General features: G+C 38.2%; 1 protein-coding gene across 1 annotated transcript in view; it reads right to left on the bottom strand.

Annotated features, from left to right (window-relative positions):
• Positions 1–7,649, bottom strand: part of pappa2 (pappalysin 2) — a 70,484-nt gene extending 62,835 nt beyond the window's left edge. The window contains exons 1-2 of the mRNA XM_051865047.1: positions 5,874–7,649; positions 2,577–3,639 (exon numbers count right to left, since the gene is read on the bottom strand). Of these exons, the coding sequence (XP_051721007.1) occupies positions 2,577–3,639; positions 5,874–6,687 (1,877 nt within the window). The 5' untranslated portion in view covers positions 6,688–7,649. The remainder of the gene's footprint in view (positions 1–2,576; positions 3,640–5,873) is intronic.
• Positions 7,650–15,729: the final 8,080 nt, after the last annotated feature.

Here is a 15,729-nt window from a genome sequence, read left to right as displayed (position 1 = left end):
TTGAATAACACAGGAAAAACTAAAAAAAGCAGAATGAATAAAGAAATAAATGCATCATAAATTGCTAAAATTGCTAAGCATCTATCAAAGTTAATTACTAAAGAGAAGAGATATCAGGTAGTTCAGTTCTACTGGCTTAAATGTCTGGACTAAAATGTCTTTGCTTTCTTCTCGTTCCATTTCTGGAGCTTGCCAAAAAAGCACCTGGTGGTTCCCCTGTGCTGTTTCTCTCTGCTTCAACAACAAATTTGAGTAGTGACAGCCATTGGCAGGTCCTCGAGCTTCACTGCCCAACAGCAGATACCTGGGCTATAACTCACACAGCAAAACATTAAAATCCCAGACCTCCACATAAAAAGCACGCTATACAATTGCCATCAAAATGTCATCCCTGCATTAATTCTCTGCAAAATCTGAACAGTTGCCTTAAGAGATATGCACAAGCATGCTAAGGAAAGACCTCTTAGTCTATGGTCCCATTGGCTATTAGCATTTGTACTTATTGACATCATATTTAGAGAAAAACAAGTCCAGTGAAAGAACCTTTGGGTTACCTTTGGATAGCTTATTGAATATGGATTGCCAAGGACAGCATGCTACTCTAGGCTACCACTACTACAAACTGTTGGCCTTGACAGAATTAAGGAGGTCTGAAATTCCCTGAAGAAAGCTATCTTTTTAAGCATTCCCATTCATCTCAATGGCAGTTGCTCGGCTGGCACAGGATCGCAGGGAAATTACATCATGACAATGTCCCAAGCCCTTCACTAGTGACTATCCTGATCTGTGTGAAAGTGAGAAATATCCATTTCACACTTTTACGAGCCTTTCAAAACAAACTGGGAAATGGTAAAACAATAAAATATTAGCAACAAATCAACTACAATTCAAAAGTTTGGGGTCGGTAAGATTTTTATTTATTTATTTATTTATTTTTTTTTTTTTAAAGAATTCTCTTATGCCCACCAAGGCTGCATTTATTTAATCAAAAATACAGTAAAAAAAACAGTAATATTGTGAAAATATTATTACAATTTAAAAGGCTATTTATTATTGTGATGCCCAATCTGAATTTTCAGCAGCCATTACTCCAGTCTTCAGTGTCACATGTCCTTGCTGAATAAATGTATTAATTAATAAAAAAAAAAGCTTATTGACTCCAAACTTTTGAATGGTAGTGTATGTTGCTTATTATTATTATTATTATTATTATTAATATAACTATTTATCAACTACTTTTGAATGGCTGAAAGATTGTCTGCAAAATGTGTAGTTACATCATCTACCACCAGAGGCTAACAGGCCATGATAAGCAGTCAAACCTCGTAGAAACAGCGTTGAGATGGCGTTCAACTGATTTATTATCCACCAACGTTGAACAGAAGAAGAAAAAAACCTTTGCATGTGGATTTTGGCTATAAACTTGCTGTTGTCCACTTTAAAAGTGTCCCAGGGCAAAACTACCAAAAGAGTGTAGACCACCATCCAATGGTATCATTGGGGCTTATTAATCTCTATAGGAGCCCTTTAGGAACAGATAGGCGTATCTTGAAGAAAGCTTGTTCTCAAGCAACCATAAAATGACAACAGCTGGTGGCTGAGACACAAGGTCTCATAGCACACTGAGTCTGGAACAACACTTCCCAGACTGCATCTGGAATTTTGACATAAAAGCAATTTTATCCTGCTATAAGATTCAGACTGAATATGATTAAACATTTATGTGAACATGCATATATGCAATAAGTGCAGTCTGAATTGCTAGCAAAAAGGTAGGAAGTTAAAACGATGCTTTTATCACCATATATCTTAAGTACGACTAGTACTAGTACGACTTTGTGAGTGTCTACTTATATATATGTAGCATTAGAAAAAATGAAAGAATCTATGACAAGCCATCAAACAATCTGTACGGGAGCAAAACTGTCCTGCCTTTCACAATGAATAGAGCCGAGACCTCTGGTTTTGTTGTTTAGCCACATTAAGTGTATACTTTGGCTCAATTCTACATCCAAGTTTTGCATGCTTTTTAAAGCTATTCCAGAAGGCCGATTTGTATGCTTTGCATGTTGAGTAATACAAAATGCTCTGACAATCTTGGAAGGACAAAAAAATGAACACTATTTCACAATAAGACACTATGGTTTCCTTTTTCCTGATGCTGCTGTGAGAACATTTAACAAGCACATAACTTTTGTCAATTTCTTGAACTCAAAAAAAAAAAAAAAAAAACAGTTTGTAGAGATCCTCAGCGAGGGATAGGGAATGCTTTCAATCATTTTGTCTTGGCCTTTAAGACCTAGCACTTTAACGCACGCAGTTTTGGTAGGAATGCATCTGCTAAGGATATAAATGTACACAGTTGATGTAATGATGTGGTAGTCGACTATGGTACCTGCATCGATTTCAATAGAAGCAAGCAGTCAGTCAAATATCATCCTGAGGGTTTTTTGCTAGAAAGATTTTGCAATCTTTGAGTTAGGACCAAAACAAGAACCCCCTTGCACATCCCACTAAAATTATGCCTGGGTTCAAGTTAGTTGCCAAAGTGGAACCATATTGAAGCATAAGCTTACCTCTGAGGAGACTCTGGATCAAAGCAGGTCTTTGCGACATCTGTGACCTCGGGGTCACAGCAATCACCATCATCGTAATCATAGTGAATGCTGTTGCACTCTGGGTTGCAGACTCCATCTCTCCGCTTCCAGTTGTAGCAGGGCCCCATGCGCAAACAGTCGCCCCCATCGTGGCCCGTGAGAGGATGGTCGCACTCGGGATCACATTGGCGGTTCCCCACCTTTGCAATGTGGCAGTTGCTGAGGACGAAGCGCCGTTGGAGGGAAGAGTTGTAGACGCTGTGAATGCTGAGCTCTAGTGTAATATTGTAAGGACGGAAGGCATCTTCCAAGGCTTGGTGTTGGAGCTGGATCTGCTGCAGAGAGACTGTTGGGTCAGCGCCGTCATCCTTACAGATGTTCACGATGCGGTAACGTAGGCGCTTCTCGGCTCTCAGTTGCCAATGCTGGTTATAACTGAGGGCGATGTCGGCATTGTCACACACAGTCACGCCGCATGGAGGCGGCAGAAATGGAGACACAAGCTGTCTTTCTGGGATGGGAAGAGCCACAATGACTGGGTTGTGACGGTCTTTGTAGGGCGCCCACTGTTTCTCGACCTCTGAGAAATCTGCCCACTGGGACAGGAGGGGAGATTGTCTCTCTGCATGGGGTTGGTGACCTTTAAAAAGTGCTTCGTGAGTGTGCGCATAACCCCAAAGCGTGACGCCTCCCAAATGCCCGCGGAAACTGTGTTCATGATCAGACTGGTGTCCGCCGAGCAGAAGCAACCGACAGGCCTTGATGTAGGGGCTGTACAAGTCACCTGACTGTTCGCTGCTCTCGCCGACCTTGGCGTTGTCTACGTACAGCGCCATCTTGTGGCCGTCATAACTGGCCACCACATGAGTCCAGCTGTTGGGCTGGTAGCGCTGGTGTCCGACGATAGTGGTGGATCTGAGCGCACGATCCGTGCGAAGGGAGAAGAAAAACCTGCCATCTTTTCTTCCTGTAGGGTCTGCCGCTCGAATACCGACAGACCAGCCTTTCTCGCTCAAGGGATACGAGCAGTTGTCAAACACGCCTAGAAAAAAAAAAGTCAATGAACAGAAACGTAGCTTCATCAAGCACAGAGTAATTGTCATTTAATTATCTGAAGAGTTTAAGAGTTTAAGTCATTTCCATTCAACAAATCCACTGATATTCCCAGCTGCCTTTCGTACGGCGCAGTCACATCTGGCAGCCAGATGTTACCGTCGAAGGACAGAGAGAGGTCAGGGAACCCCTTCACCCTCCCAACAACACACGCACATGCGAGCACATACACACTCGGGTGCATTATTCCCTGCAAACGGGAGAACGAGAGATGGGCAGCTTTAAACAAAATATCCTGAGGGACGCAGACCACACTGAAATTTCATTCATTGGAAAAGCCTGCCGATGTGTGTGCGGGGCTCCTGCGTGTGACAACATCTGCTAATTTCTGTGTGTATCAGCCCTGAAGTCATGAATTTGAAGATAAACCTTTCCAGAGTATGATCCACTTGGATGGTACTACATTTTCAAAGCTCGGGTTCTTATCTTACTGTTTTTATAGTGTCGGTCTCCCACTAAATAAAGTAGTAGTACCTCAAACTTGCCCGGAGTGCTGAGTTTGGCTCGAGACGAAGTGCGCTAAAGAAATACTTTATTTGTAAGACTGTATGAGTGATGGCTTCGATATGATAAGTGTTTCTGAGAGAAAGGGAATATTTTTGAATAGCATCACTTATTAGCGAAAGAAAAGTTAGCACTGAAAAGACCACTTCCAGTAAAGCCTTTGAACGCTCATTTGGCAGAGTGGGTGATTTTTTATTTATTTTTTTTAACTGGCTTTATAACAATAGATTCGTCCACTGATTGTTAAAAGAAAGCTATTGACCTCAAAAGGAGCTGGAGTGAATGTTCACACGATTTTAGTGATGACAAATATGTCAAAGTGAAATAATACAATCTTAACAATAGCTAGATGGTAGAACCCCTCATTTATTTAAGAGGTTTGTGAGATTTCACGTCATTGGGGAAAACTGATTTTATCCAAGTGGTGGATAATTTTAAAATGGAATATCTAATGCTCTCTTTGAGGTCTGACGGATGACTCATCAGTGTTAGAAACAGATGAATAATATTTGCACCCCCTTTCGCCTAAAAGCATGTATTTTGGCATCTATGGTAGAGGAAAAGCCTCATGCAGGTTACAACCAGAGAACTCTGGGCTTTGTTCTCCTTACTGGGAACTGGTCTCAGAAGCACTTCCAGATATAATCATTTCCACATTGACCCACCTCAGCAGCCATTCAAAAATGCACATTTACCTGATTATGAAAGCTCCCTTGAGGGATCCGGCACCTTCTGTGATGTTCCACACCTTATTTTGTTTTTGTAATCATCATATGTGCATCGAAAGTCAACTCAGTCAAAATCGTACATCAAAAACCTAGCGACTAACAGTTAGGGAAAACCTGGAATGCTGCCGTAAGCCCTACAATACGGTCCTCTATAGAAATTAAATTATTTTAGTGATGGGTTTGCAATGACAAATAAAAAATAAATATAAATAAATTATATATTTCCCTTATTTTACATAAAATAAAATATATATTACAAAACATTAATCGCATATCAGCTTTGCATGTGAAAAAAACCTACTTCTGCTGCAAATGAAATGTTTTAAATATATCAAACTATTGAGCTGATTAAGGTAGCTGTCAATGTGAGGAGTACGGTGTCCAGACCATTCTGCTTATGAATCAAGTGATTAAATACAGCAGACAGGACACACTGAGACTGAGCAGGTGGTGGCCACTTGTTCCTCTAACCCTCCGCCCTTAGCAGCACTACTCATCGTTTGCACCTCGTAAGCAGCTGATTTCCCCATTCTCCTTTCATCTGCTTGTCAGCTGATATCCTCAAACAAAGGCCTCTTAAATGAAACAACAATGTGTCAAAGTGTGACACAACACAGATTCCACCGCACACATTTGATGCACTTGATGAACTGAGTCGAGTTTGAGGAATGAATCTGACTTCCCATAATCATTTTGGTCTGCATGGCTCTATGCCTTACAGCAGTATTTATTCTGATTAGACATTTGCTAATTGTGAATTATGTATCCTTCAAGTAATAACTGCTGCTTTTAAGTAATAGCCTATGACAATTTCAATTCCTAGAAAACCAATTTTGAAAGAAAAAAAAGAGAGAGAAAAGCTGCATCTCAGCTTCTAACATGAAAAAGAGTGATTTCAGAATATGAGAATGATGTATGAATGAACACCCACCTGCGATGATGGCAGGATTATTCTGACCGCCTTCCGGCTTGACCCACAGCTCTAACGTGAACCTGGAACGAGGAAGTTCTATGCCAAATGCAGGGTTCATCTTTAGTTGCTCCGCCTGACCGCTGAAATACACAGCTGTCATCCACTTTGCGGGCACATCGCGTACATCGGCCCTCCATAGCTCCCCAGCAGTGCTCTGCAGCCCCTCTTGCTCCCCGGAGTACTCATCACTATCTGTTGAGTAGTTGATGTGGTGGATATGGGCGTCTGGGACTTCTTTGTTGAACTCTGGAAGGCTCCGTGCAACCCTTCTTGATGAGGACAAGCTGTCTATCAAATCACCACCCTGATCTGTCTGTAAAGGGTGTCCTTTTGATATGGATTTAAGGGGTTTGTGTGACTTAGTAGATCCAGGAGCAGTGACCCCCTGTGACTGTTTGCCTTCTTTCTTCCATATGATAGTCTCTTCTTCATATTTTTTCTTCTCATTACTATTCCAGTTAGTTAATTCAACCGCATTTGTGTCACTAGAGCTGCACTCACCTGAACACGACCTCCCGGTTTTAGTTTTCCTTAAGTGCAAGTCTATCAAGCGAGCGTACTTTCCAGTCATGCCCACTAGGGGGTACTGCTGCGCCGTGGAGAGCGGCGGCCGCTTTCGGCTGATTGAGCCGCACTGCTCACCATCTAGCGCTCGGTCCGCCTTCTGTGCCAGTGTCCGCTTATACTTCTGGATATGATCTGACTGAGCGCTGTTCAGCGGCCAAGCATGAAATACTGCAAGAATAATAGCTAATAGTCTAAAAATCATCATTTTATTGAGGAGTAGGTGTAGCTTTTAAAGTGTGGACATTTGTTTGTTTGTTTGTTTTGAATTGCACTTGGGAAGGGAACTAATGGTTGCTTCGCTTAAATTGATTTGGGTGCCTTTTCTTTATCAATGATAGCATATACTGTCTTTAAGTTACAATAGTAATGTGTATCTTTTTTACTGTTTAAAAAAAAAAAAAATTGTAATGACAATGGAAGTCGAAATTGTCAGTGCATCAAGGTGGATAGTCTGTTCCTCAACTAATTTACCATTTATGCAACTGAATGAGTACCCTAACTGACAGCAAACAGTCTACTTTAAGTGCTTAGCTCCAAACACAACATCTCGTGTCTCGTGGATCTCCTCAAAGCTGTCTCTGTAGCGCGCTCTGGGTCTAATTGTCATTCACTTATAGTTCATTTACGCGCGCAATAATGTATCCTCATTGTGGTCGAATTAAAGTGATAGTATCGCGTTTGACTGCAGACTTACATAGCTTGCTGTCTGTACAGTGTAAGGTTGTTTGGAGAGATGTGACGCTGGATAAAGGTTATGTGAGGTTGCCACCTTTCACCGGCGCGCAATGGGTCGCGTCCAAATGATCGCGGTCACGCTTCGTCCTGCGAACAAACCGCCAAAATTTTAAAATAAAAAGTTTGTCGAGGTTTATTCTAACAGTGGAGTGTTTCAGGGAGCTGTGAAAGTCCGCTTAAAAAGATTTTATTTTCACAAAATATGGATCAATATCCAATAATGTGAAGGCACTGAAAGGAGATTTGTCTTTTTGCCATGCTGCTCCAAGTGAAAACGACTCTTTGGATCACCTTGAGATGGTGCGGAGACTCCTCTTGCGCTCCGTGTGTGTCTATATTCCTATGCTCAGTCCCGCTGCACGCGCTCTCCACATCTCCACATCAGATCAAACTAACGCGCTAAACGTTTTATCTGTTTCCTCCAGCCTGACATCACAAACCCAGCCCCTAACCCAACCATTAGGAAAGAAAACTTCACCCAGGTCCAACCCAGCCCCTGCATGCATGCATCTACTCTCACTTTCTCCCCCAGTGCCATTGACACCTACTTCTGTATTGTAATGCAAGAGACAGCACATCTGCCTGACAGCAGGGCTGAAACGCTGCACAAGTAGGAAAAGACAAGTGAGGGATGTGTAAACACTGAAAAACAAGGATGGACCAATGGCCAATTCCAGAACACTCTCTCTTAGAGAGAAGTTAGGGGGAAAAAATGCTGAGGGGAAAAAAAAGGCAAATAGTCAGGTGGATCTGTTTTGAGTTTTTTTACTCAGAACATTTATTTAATTTAAATTGATTTATTTAAAAATATTAATAATAATATTACTGCCGATCCTGTTTCTACCTGCATCTTAAAATGCTGAATTTTACAATATGCCTTGAAATATCAAATTTTGTGTATGTAAATATATATAAAATAAAATAATTTAAAACAAATAAATATTTAGGACAGCTGCTAAACTGGGCAATTTGTATTTTTATATTAAAATAAAATAGCTTTAAGATTAATTTTGATACAATAAAATGACTAAAAATAATATTTAAATAATATTACAGCCAATCCTGTTTCCACCTGCATCTTAAAATGCTGAATTTTACGATATGCCTTGAAATATCAAATTTTGTGAAATGTTATATATATATATATATATATATATATATATTATATATAATATATAGTAGATAAATATAAATAAACAAAATAATTTAAAAAAGTTAAAATAAATAAATATTTAGGACAGCTGCCAAATTGAGCAATTTGTATTTTTATATTAAAATAAAATAGTTCTAAGATTAATTTTCATACGGTAAAAAGACTAAAATTACACTTTTAATCTAATCTGCCAAAATCTCTCACCAACACAAAGAGCTTTTCTGTACTAAGATAGTTAACTCACTGCATCATTAATTTTAACTGCAATAAAGTACCAGTAAAATCTCATTTTAATAAACACGAGTAAACTAGTTAACCATAGATTAATAGCTGTTAACGAGTAAAATTTTCTTGTGGATATAAAACATTAATATTTGGAAGGAATTCTCCCTTTCTACAAAAAAAAAAAAATAATAAATAAATAAATAAAATAAATGAAGGCCTGTGAACACAATTTACCATCTAGGTAAAATGTAATGTATCACAGGCTAATTCAGTATCTATAATTTATTTCTGTGCCTTTATAATACCTGAGATGCAGTCTGTTACTACCAAACACATTTTTCCTGAATTTCCTTACAATGGTGTTCAGTTGTGAAACGGTTGGAGAGAGACGACTGCATCATATAATATGACTCCAGTAAATGTATAGTAACTATTTCTGATTATTAAAATGACTATGATGTGCCGCAATTTTCCCTGTGTGGAAGTTTGCCTTATTCCCATGCTTTTTCCTTGCAGTGAGAGTTTACTAATAAAATCTAAGAGAGTCTTTTGTTCTTGTTACTCTTTCTCGGTCCGAGAATTATTTTATTCCGATATTATTTCTGATTATATCTAAGCATTTCAAAGGCAATTCTGTCCTATTTCTTCTCATGTAAAGAATCTAAAAGGATACAGAAAAGCTTATATAGCGATCTCAATCTATTCAGAATCATAAAGTGCCATTGTATAAGCACTTTGAACTACTTTGAACATTAATGTTAGTGTGCCATATTTTTTACAAAAATATTCACACTTTCAGCTGAGAGTTCAAACATATCAGTGTTTGCCTGCCACATTTAAATAAATAAATAAATATGTGGTCAGAGTATCTTTACTGTTTTGTACAGTGAATAATAGCCCTGAACGGCATTCAGCACCGCAGGTGCATATAGAGTGATGTGACTTGCAAATGAGTAGATTTGTGACCCACAACAACTCAGCAACCACGCACAACATCTCACACCACAATGGTCAAAAAGTTAGACATGCCGCTGTTTAATTTCCGAAACGCACCAGTTTTTGCCTCACCGTTTTTGTCAGGCTCAATTTGCAAATGGCCCCGACTTGGGGTAACTGGCAGTTATGGCAGGGGCCCCTTCGGGGTTAGAAAGGGCCCTAACAGTGGGAGGTAAGAATTCCGCAACCAGCCCAAGGATCTGCCCGCAAAACATTCAGCTTTTTTGTATCAAAGTGCTTTGAGACAGCTGCAACTGTGTAAAAAAAAAAAAAAAAAAAAAAAAAAGTGAATGGTCGCTCCCGGGCCTCACCCCCCACTGCAAAGGACCTCTAAGAGATTATCCTTCATTTGAGACTGCCCTACCCCAATCCAATTCTAAATGACCAGAAACGCAATGGGAAAATCCAACCTGATGTGCTGGACAAATAACAAGGAGCCTAGCGAAGTTCAAAGGCAACCCCCTTCCTTTATCAGCAGAGGTAGAATCAAAAATAGACACTATAAATCTGTTGCAGATATTTACTACATTTTCAACCAGTGACAAAACTGTTATTCTATCACTTGGGAGACACAACTAACTTCCACAGGGAGCAAATAATTCCACAGAATAGATATTTGAAAAGATACAGTGAGGGAAGCAGGTGTGCACTGTGTGAACTATAACGTCATTTCCTAGTTAGTCATGGCTGGCTTGGCTTTAAGACTGGATTATTCTGAGTGAGCATCTGACGGCATTTTTTTTTTTATTATTTGCCTTCCTTATGTTCTAGATATACCTCAAAAACACGTCTCAGTGGACTGCTTTGCAGATGGAGTCGCTGTTCATCTTCAACAAGCCAGGACTCTATAAGTTTTTCTAACCACTTTTCTTGATGCTGTGAAAACAAATAAAAAAGTTTTGTGTGTTTCAATAGTGTTAACATTTCAAAAGATTCTGTGACCCTTTAAATAAAGTGGTATTGTCTCATAGTACTGCCTTTAGTATTGTCTCATAAAAGCACTTTAATGGCATAATACCTGTATGCAGTGCTGGGGAAAGTTACTTTTAAAAGTAATGCATTACAATATTGTGTTACATCACTTTTGCTTTACTTTTTCTCACCTGGGCTGTGCTTGCTTGTTTGTTTTTTTAATAACAACAAAAAAGTTCTATTTTTGGCCAATGTTAAGGCCCTTTCACACCAAAAGTGAAATAAATAAGCCTCAAGCCCAAAGTATAGTTCACTTTTTACGCATGAGAGTCAGCGCACACTGCGCGTGACGCAAATTTTGTCATCAGAAGAGTACACGTACCGCCGGATTTTGTAACCATGCATTCTTGTAAAGCCGCGGTCACACTAGACTTTGAACGTGCGAAATTTCATCAGATGCTGCAACGGTTGTGATATGATGTCACAGTCTATAGCCTCTTTTTTTATAAACAAGAATTCAACATATAACATATATTAATAAATTCAAAATATAAAAAATATACAACCTACTCGACTTTACTGCAAAAATATCATTCTTTTAATTCAGCCAAGAGGTCATGCCGTGACGAATCAATTTTTTACAGGTCGCACGTCTTCACTTGATGCGAATTCGCAGATCAGAGTTCATCAAATTTCCATTCGTGCGTATGAATGGAAGTAAATGGGACGAAAAGTGACCGCACCTTAACTCGTGGCGAGAGACTGCGCATGCGTCGAACGCCGGTGTATGCGTACGAGTCAAATGAAGTATACTTTTCAAAGCTGCGCGTTCGACTGTGCGTGTACACTAACGTACGCGTAAAAAACGAAGTATACCAAGGGCTTCGGGCTGAAGGAAATGTATATTTACGCCTGTACAGTAGAGGGTGCAGCTCAAACAAACCTATCAGCTGTTGCTGCAATTCTGGATTAAAGAAGAATAGGATAGAGGACAAGGAAGTTCAACACTCTTATTTCTAAATCTAAAGTCATTTTTGCTTATTAGTATGGTTGAATTGGATCATTGAAGGTCAGCAGCAAAGACACTGGTTAATAAAGTGATATTAAATACATAAAGTATCTTTGTGTAATTTAATATATTTAATTATTACAGGTTTGTTTAAAATTCTGAGATTGCATTTTACTGTTTTTATTCATTTACTACATACTGAATGTTTTCGTGCAAGTGTGATGAGTAAATGCATGTTCACATTTAGTATAAAACTACAATATCCATCATATTTACACACAACGCTAGTCTGCACTTACTATATTTCTCTCAACGTGGGGACAGGAGAGCTGTCAGTCAATAAATGTGAAAAAAAATAAATGTTGCATTACTTATTTGAGAAAGTAACTTAGATATTTTGTTGTAAATTGAAAAAGTAATGTGTTACTTTACTAGTTACTTACTACTTTACTACTACTTACTATTCTTACTATTCTACTACTTACTATTCTTATTACGTAACTCAAGTTACTTGTAATGCTTTACCCCCAACACTGCCTGTAAGTGCATCATATATCTGTTTTATACGCTTGTATCCATATGAAAGTGTGTTTGCATATGTGTGTGTTGGCAGGTGGGAGGCGGACAGCTGGGAATTGTTACTCATTTTCCTGCATTGCCCATTAATATCAAAAGCAGACATCTGATCCAATTAAAGTGCCTAATGTTTTAAAAGATTTAATTTTGTTATTGTTTTTAGGATCATTGGATCTTCACTCCAAGCAAATGATAGGTGTGTCTCAAATTAAATGATACGTTTTTAACTACAGTAAGAAAGACAGTCACATAACAAAGTCGTAAAATCAATCCAGGCTATGCTTTTATCCAGAGATTAACAATAGAACTCATAATTCTTTTGCTTTATAAGAACAAAGACATGAATTCAGCATGATAATAACAAACTAACTTTTTTTTTTTGCGTGGTGTAATTTACCACTTTTCTTCCAAAAGACACATTGTTCTCAACAGTGGCAGATCAGTCAAGTATCTCCAATATATTTGAAGTATATTATCAGTTAAAAGGGGTTTATTTCTCCCTTTAGAGCCATAACAGAAGCACTAGAGATATATAAATGTTTGAAATGGCAACCAAAGTTAGCCCATTTGTAATTGAGGCACCGCACTGGCCAATGTGAGCCGACACAAATCATCCAGACGTTTTGCCCGATCCCCTCCTTTGAGGGCTTATCCATTTGGAATTTAAGTTGGCTTTAAACTCTTCTGTTAACTGTATTAACAACGCCAGCTATTAGAGCTTAATTTCCTATGAGATATAAGTAAAGAACATCTGAATCAACAAAAGTAAGTGTTGGAGAGCTTTGAAGTGTGGTCCATTATGGAGGTCAGGAAGGGAGAGCAGTGCTGTAATTAACTCATTGCATGTGAAGAAAATGATCTGTACTGCCAAAAGAACATATAATAGCGGAGTACAATGAAAATAGTATCAGCAAAGCTTATCTTTGATATGGTTCCCTGTTAAATATATATTATAAGATTATTTCTACACATGTCCTTCAGTCAAATTAATGTTCTGCAAGCTATCTAGTAAATCCGATAGCCTGAAATGACAATGTTTCCAGCTCATAAACTGAATAAAAAACTGTTGATTCCAAATATCATGGACAGAGAAAATCCTTTATAAAATCTATGAATAACAATGTAACTAATATGTCTATCTAAATATATTTAAATAAAATATAAATTACTTAGAAATAACAATTATCTAAAACAAATGTTTTAATATACCTGAAACACAAGTTACAGAGATATTAAATGGATTAGCATTTCAATTCAATTATGTGCTAACTAAGTGTTTAGCTGATTTTAATTTGTCTAAATGAGTGTTTGAAAATAATGACAGCCAAATAGACGTACCGTGATATGCGAGTGTCCTTGGTTGAATCTAGCTGTAGTGTTTCTGAAGATATAATAACTCCCCCTGCTGTGTAAAATGAAAACTTCAGTCATGAGTGTCTGTAGGAATTAACACGGACAAGCAAAGAAAGCTAATCAATCGTAGCTGTTACACTGCCATCCAATCTCGATGAGAACTTAATGCAAATTGTACAATGACAGAACATGGCTGACATTAGCTAATCTTGCTAATGTCCTCAAGCTCTTCGGTGATTGCCTGGTTAACATTACTATGAGGAAAATATTGTAGTCTCTAAATGTACGCACTGTTGCAAACTATTTTCAAGGGAATGTAGCTAAAGCCTGTTCAAAATTCGCTAAATGTCGTTAAATGACCGCGTGCGCTAATTAGCATATTCACTGCGTCATTACATCGCATTTGCATTCTTCACATCAGACCTTTACATTTGTTTGTTTCTCTTCTACTTTCTGTGCTCTATTTTAATACTGCCGAATTGAGACAAAAGCTTTTATGCTTCAAGGACACAAAAGCACAATGAATGTAGCCTATTATAAAAAGTAGTTCATTCATATATTCCAAATCTTCTGAAGACATTCTGTGAGATAAAATGGCTGAACTGATTTAGTCATTATTCACTGATATTCTTTCCCTACAGTGGGTTGTTGACCACTGTAACTGAACATTGAGTCATTACTCCAGTCTAAAGTGTCACATGATCCTTCAGAAATCATTCTGATACACTGATTTGATGCTCAAGAAACATTTCTTATTCTTATCAATGTTGAAAACAGTTGTGCTGCTATATTTTTTGTGGAAACCATAATTTATTTTTCAGAATTTTTTGAAAAAAAAAAAAAAATGGCTGAAACATTTTTGAAACGGCTTCAGAAGACTTGGAATATCGTACAAATATAATATGGGCTACTTTAATGACACTTTTAGTGCTTTTCTGTCCTTTTGAATCTTGAAAGATTCAGTACCTGCCTGGTCATCATCAAAGCAGGTAAAAGAAGAATGAAAGCTATGTGGGTTTGAAACAACATGAGCGTGAGTACATGATGACAGAATTTTTATTGTTGGATGAAATATCCCTCTATGAAGTCTAATGGGACAGAGCTTCTGGTCAAAGAAGTCTGATGACAGAGAGAAAGTATGGTACAAGATCAGAGAAGATATTTTGGATAGAGAGGGCAGGTGGTCACACGGTGGGTGGTAGAAAGCTGCGCAGCGTCTCCTCTGGCGTGGTCTCAAATAAGTCTGGATCAGAGTGGGTTGTGTAAAGGGCTGTGGGTTACTGATGTTGACCACTCTGTTTTTGAGGTAGATGAAGAAGGGGGAACAGGTTGGGGGCTCTGTTTCTGTTTTCCTAAAGCCACAGCTTAAGGCAGGGCAACATTCTGACTACACTGCTCAGGATCTTATTAAAGAGGTAACAAAAAAATAACCACCATTACTTTTCCATGTTGGCTTATCAATCAATCAGTCAATTTATCTATATATCTATCTTGGAGAACACCAATATAACATATATTGTATATATTATGCATATTGTTCAGCTTATTATGACATTATCAACACAACAAGCTTTTGAATTAGCTACTGTAGGCTATTTAGTAACATGGAGAAGATATAGTAACATCTTTGGGAAGATTTAAATTCTGATTTGTTAAACCTATAAAATAGAAAAATTATTAAAATGACTAATCATGATTAATCTTATGATTTTTTTTTTTCCAGTTCATTTTAAGGAAAACCAAAGCAAAGCCAATGTAACGGTTTAAATGTTTTATAAAGTTGCGTATATACCATGGATAGGCTATACACAAACAATTTAGTTGATAATCCTCATTTTATTATATTTTTATAAGTAAAACTAGGCCAGTGGTCAATATTACATAAAGAGACTTTCGTGTTGCCCCAAAACAGTATAAATTACATGAAGTCATACCTGAAACATTGATGCCGCTTTGTTTTTAACAACATAATGTGCTGCATAAGGACGATGGTGACTACTTCAATGTTCTTGAATGATTTACCTAATCTACGACGGTTAGTTGTCCTGAATAATTTGAGAACTGCACAGCGTCTCCTCTGGCATGGTCTCAAAAAAGTCTGGATCAGAGTGGGTTGTGTATAGGGCTGTGGGTTACTGATGTTGACCACTTTGTTTTTGAGGTAGATGAAGAAGGCGGGACAGGTTGGGGGTGCTCTGTTTCTGTTTTCCTAAAGCCACAGCTTAAAGCAAGGCAACATTCTGACTACACTGCTCAGGATCTAAGTAAAGAGGTAAAAAAAAATAACC

The sequence above is a fragment of the Ctenopharyngodon idella genome, chromosome 2 (assembly GCF_019924925.1).
Source record: "Ctenopharyngodon idella isolate HZGC_01 chromosome 2, HZGC01, whole genome shotgun sequence".
NCBI classification, from domain to species: domain Eukaryota; kingdom Metazoa; phylum Chordata; class Actinopteri; order Cypriniformes; family Xenocyprididae; genus Ctenopharyngodon; species Ctenopharyngodon idella.
This window is presented reverse-complemented; position numbering and strand designations above follow the sequence as displayed.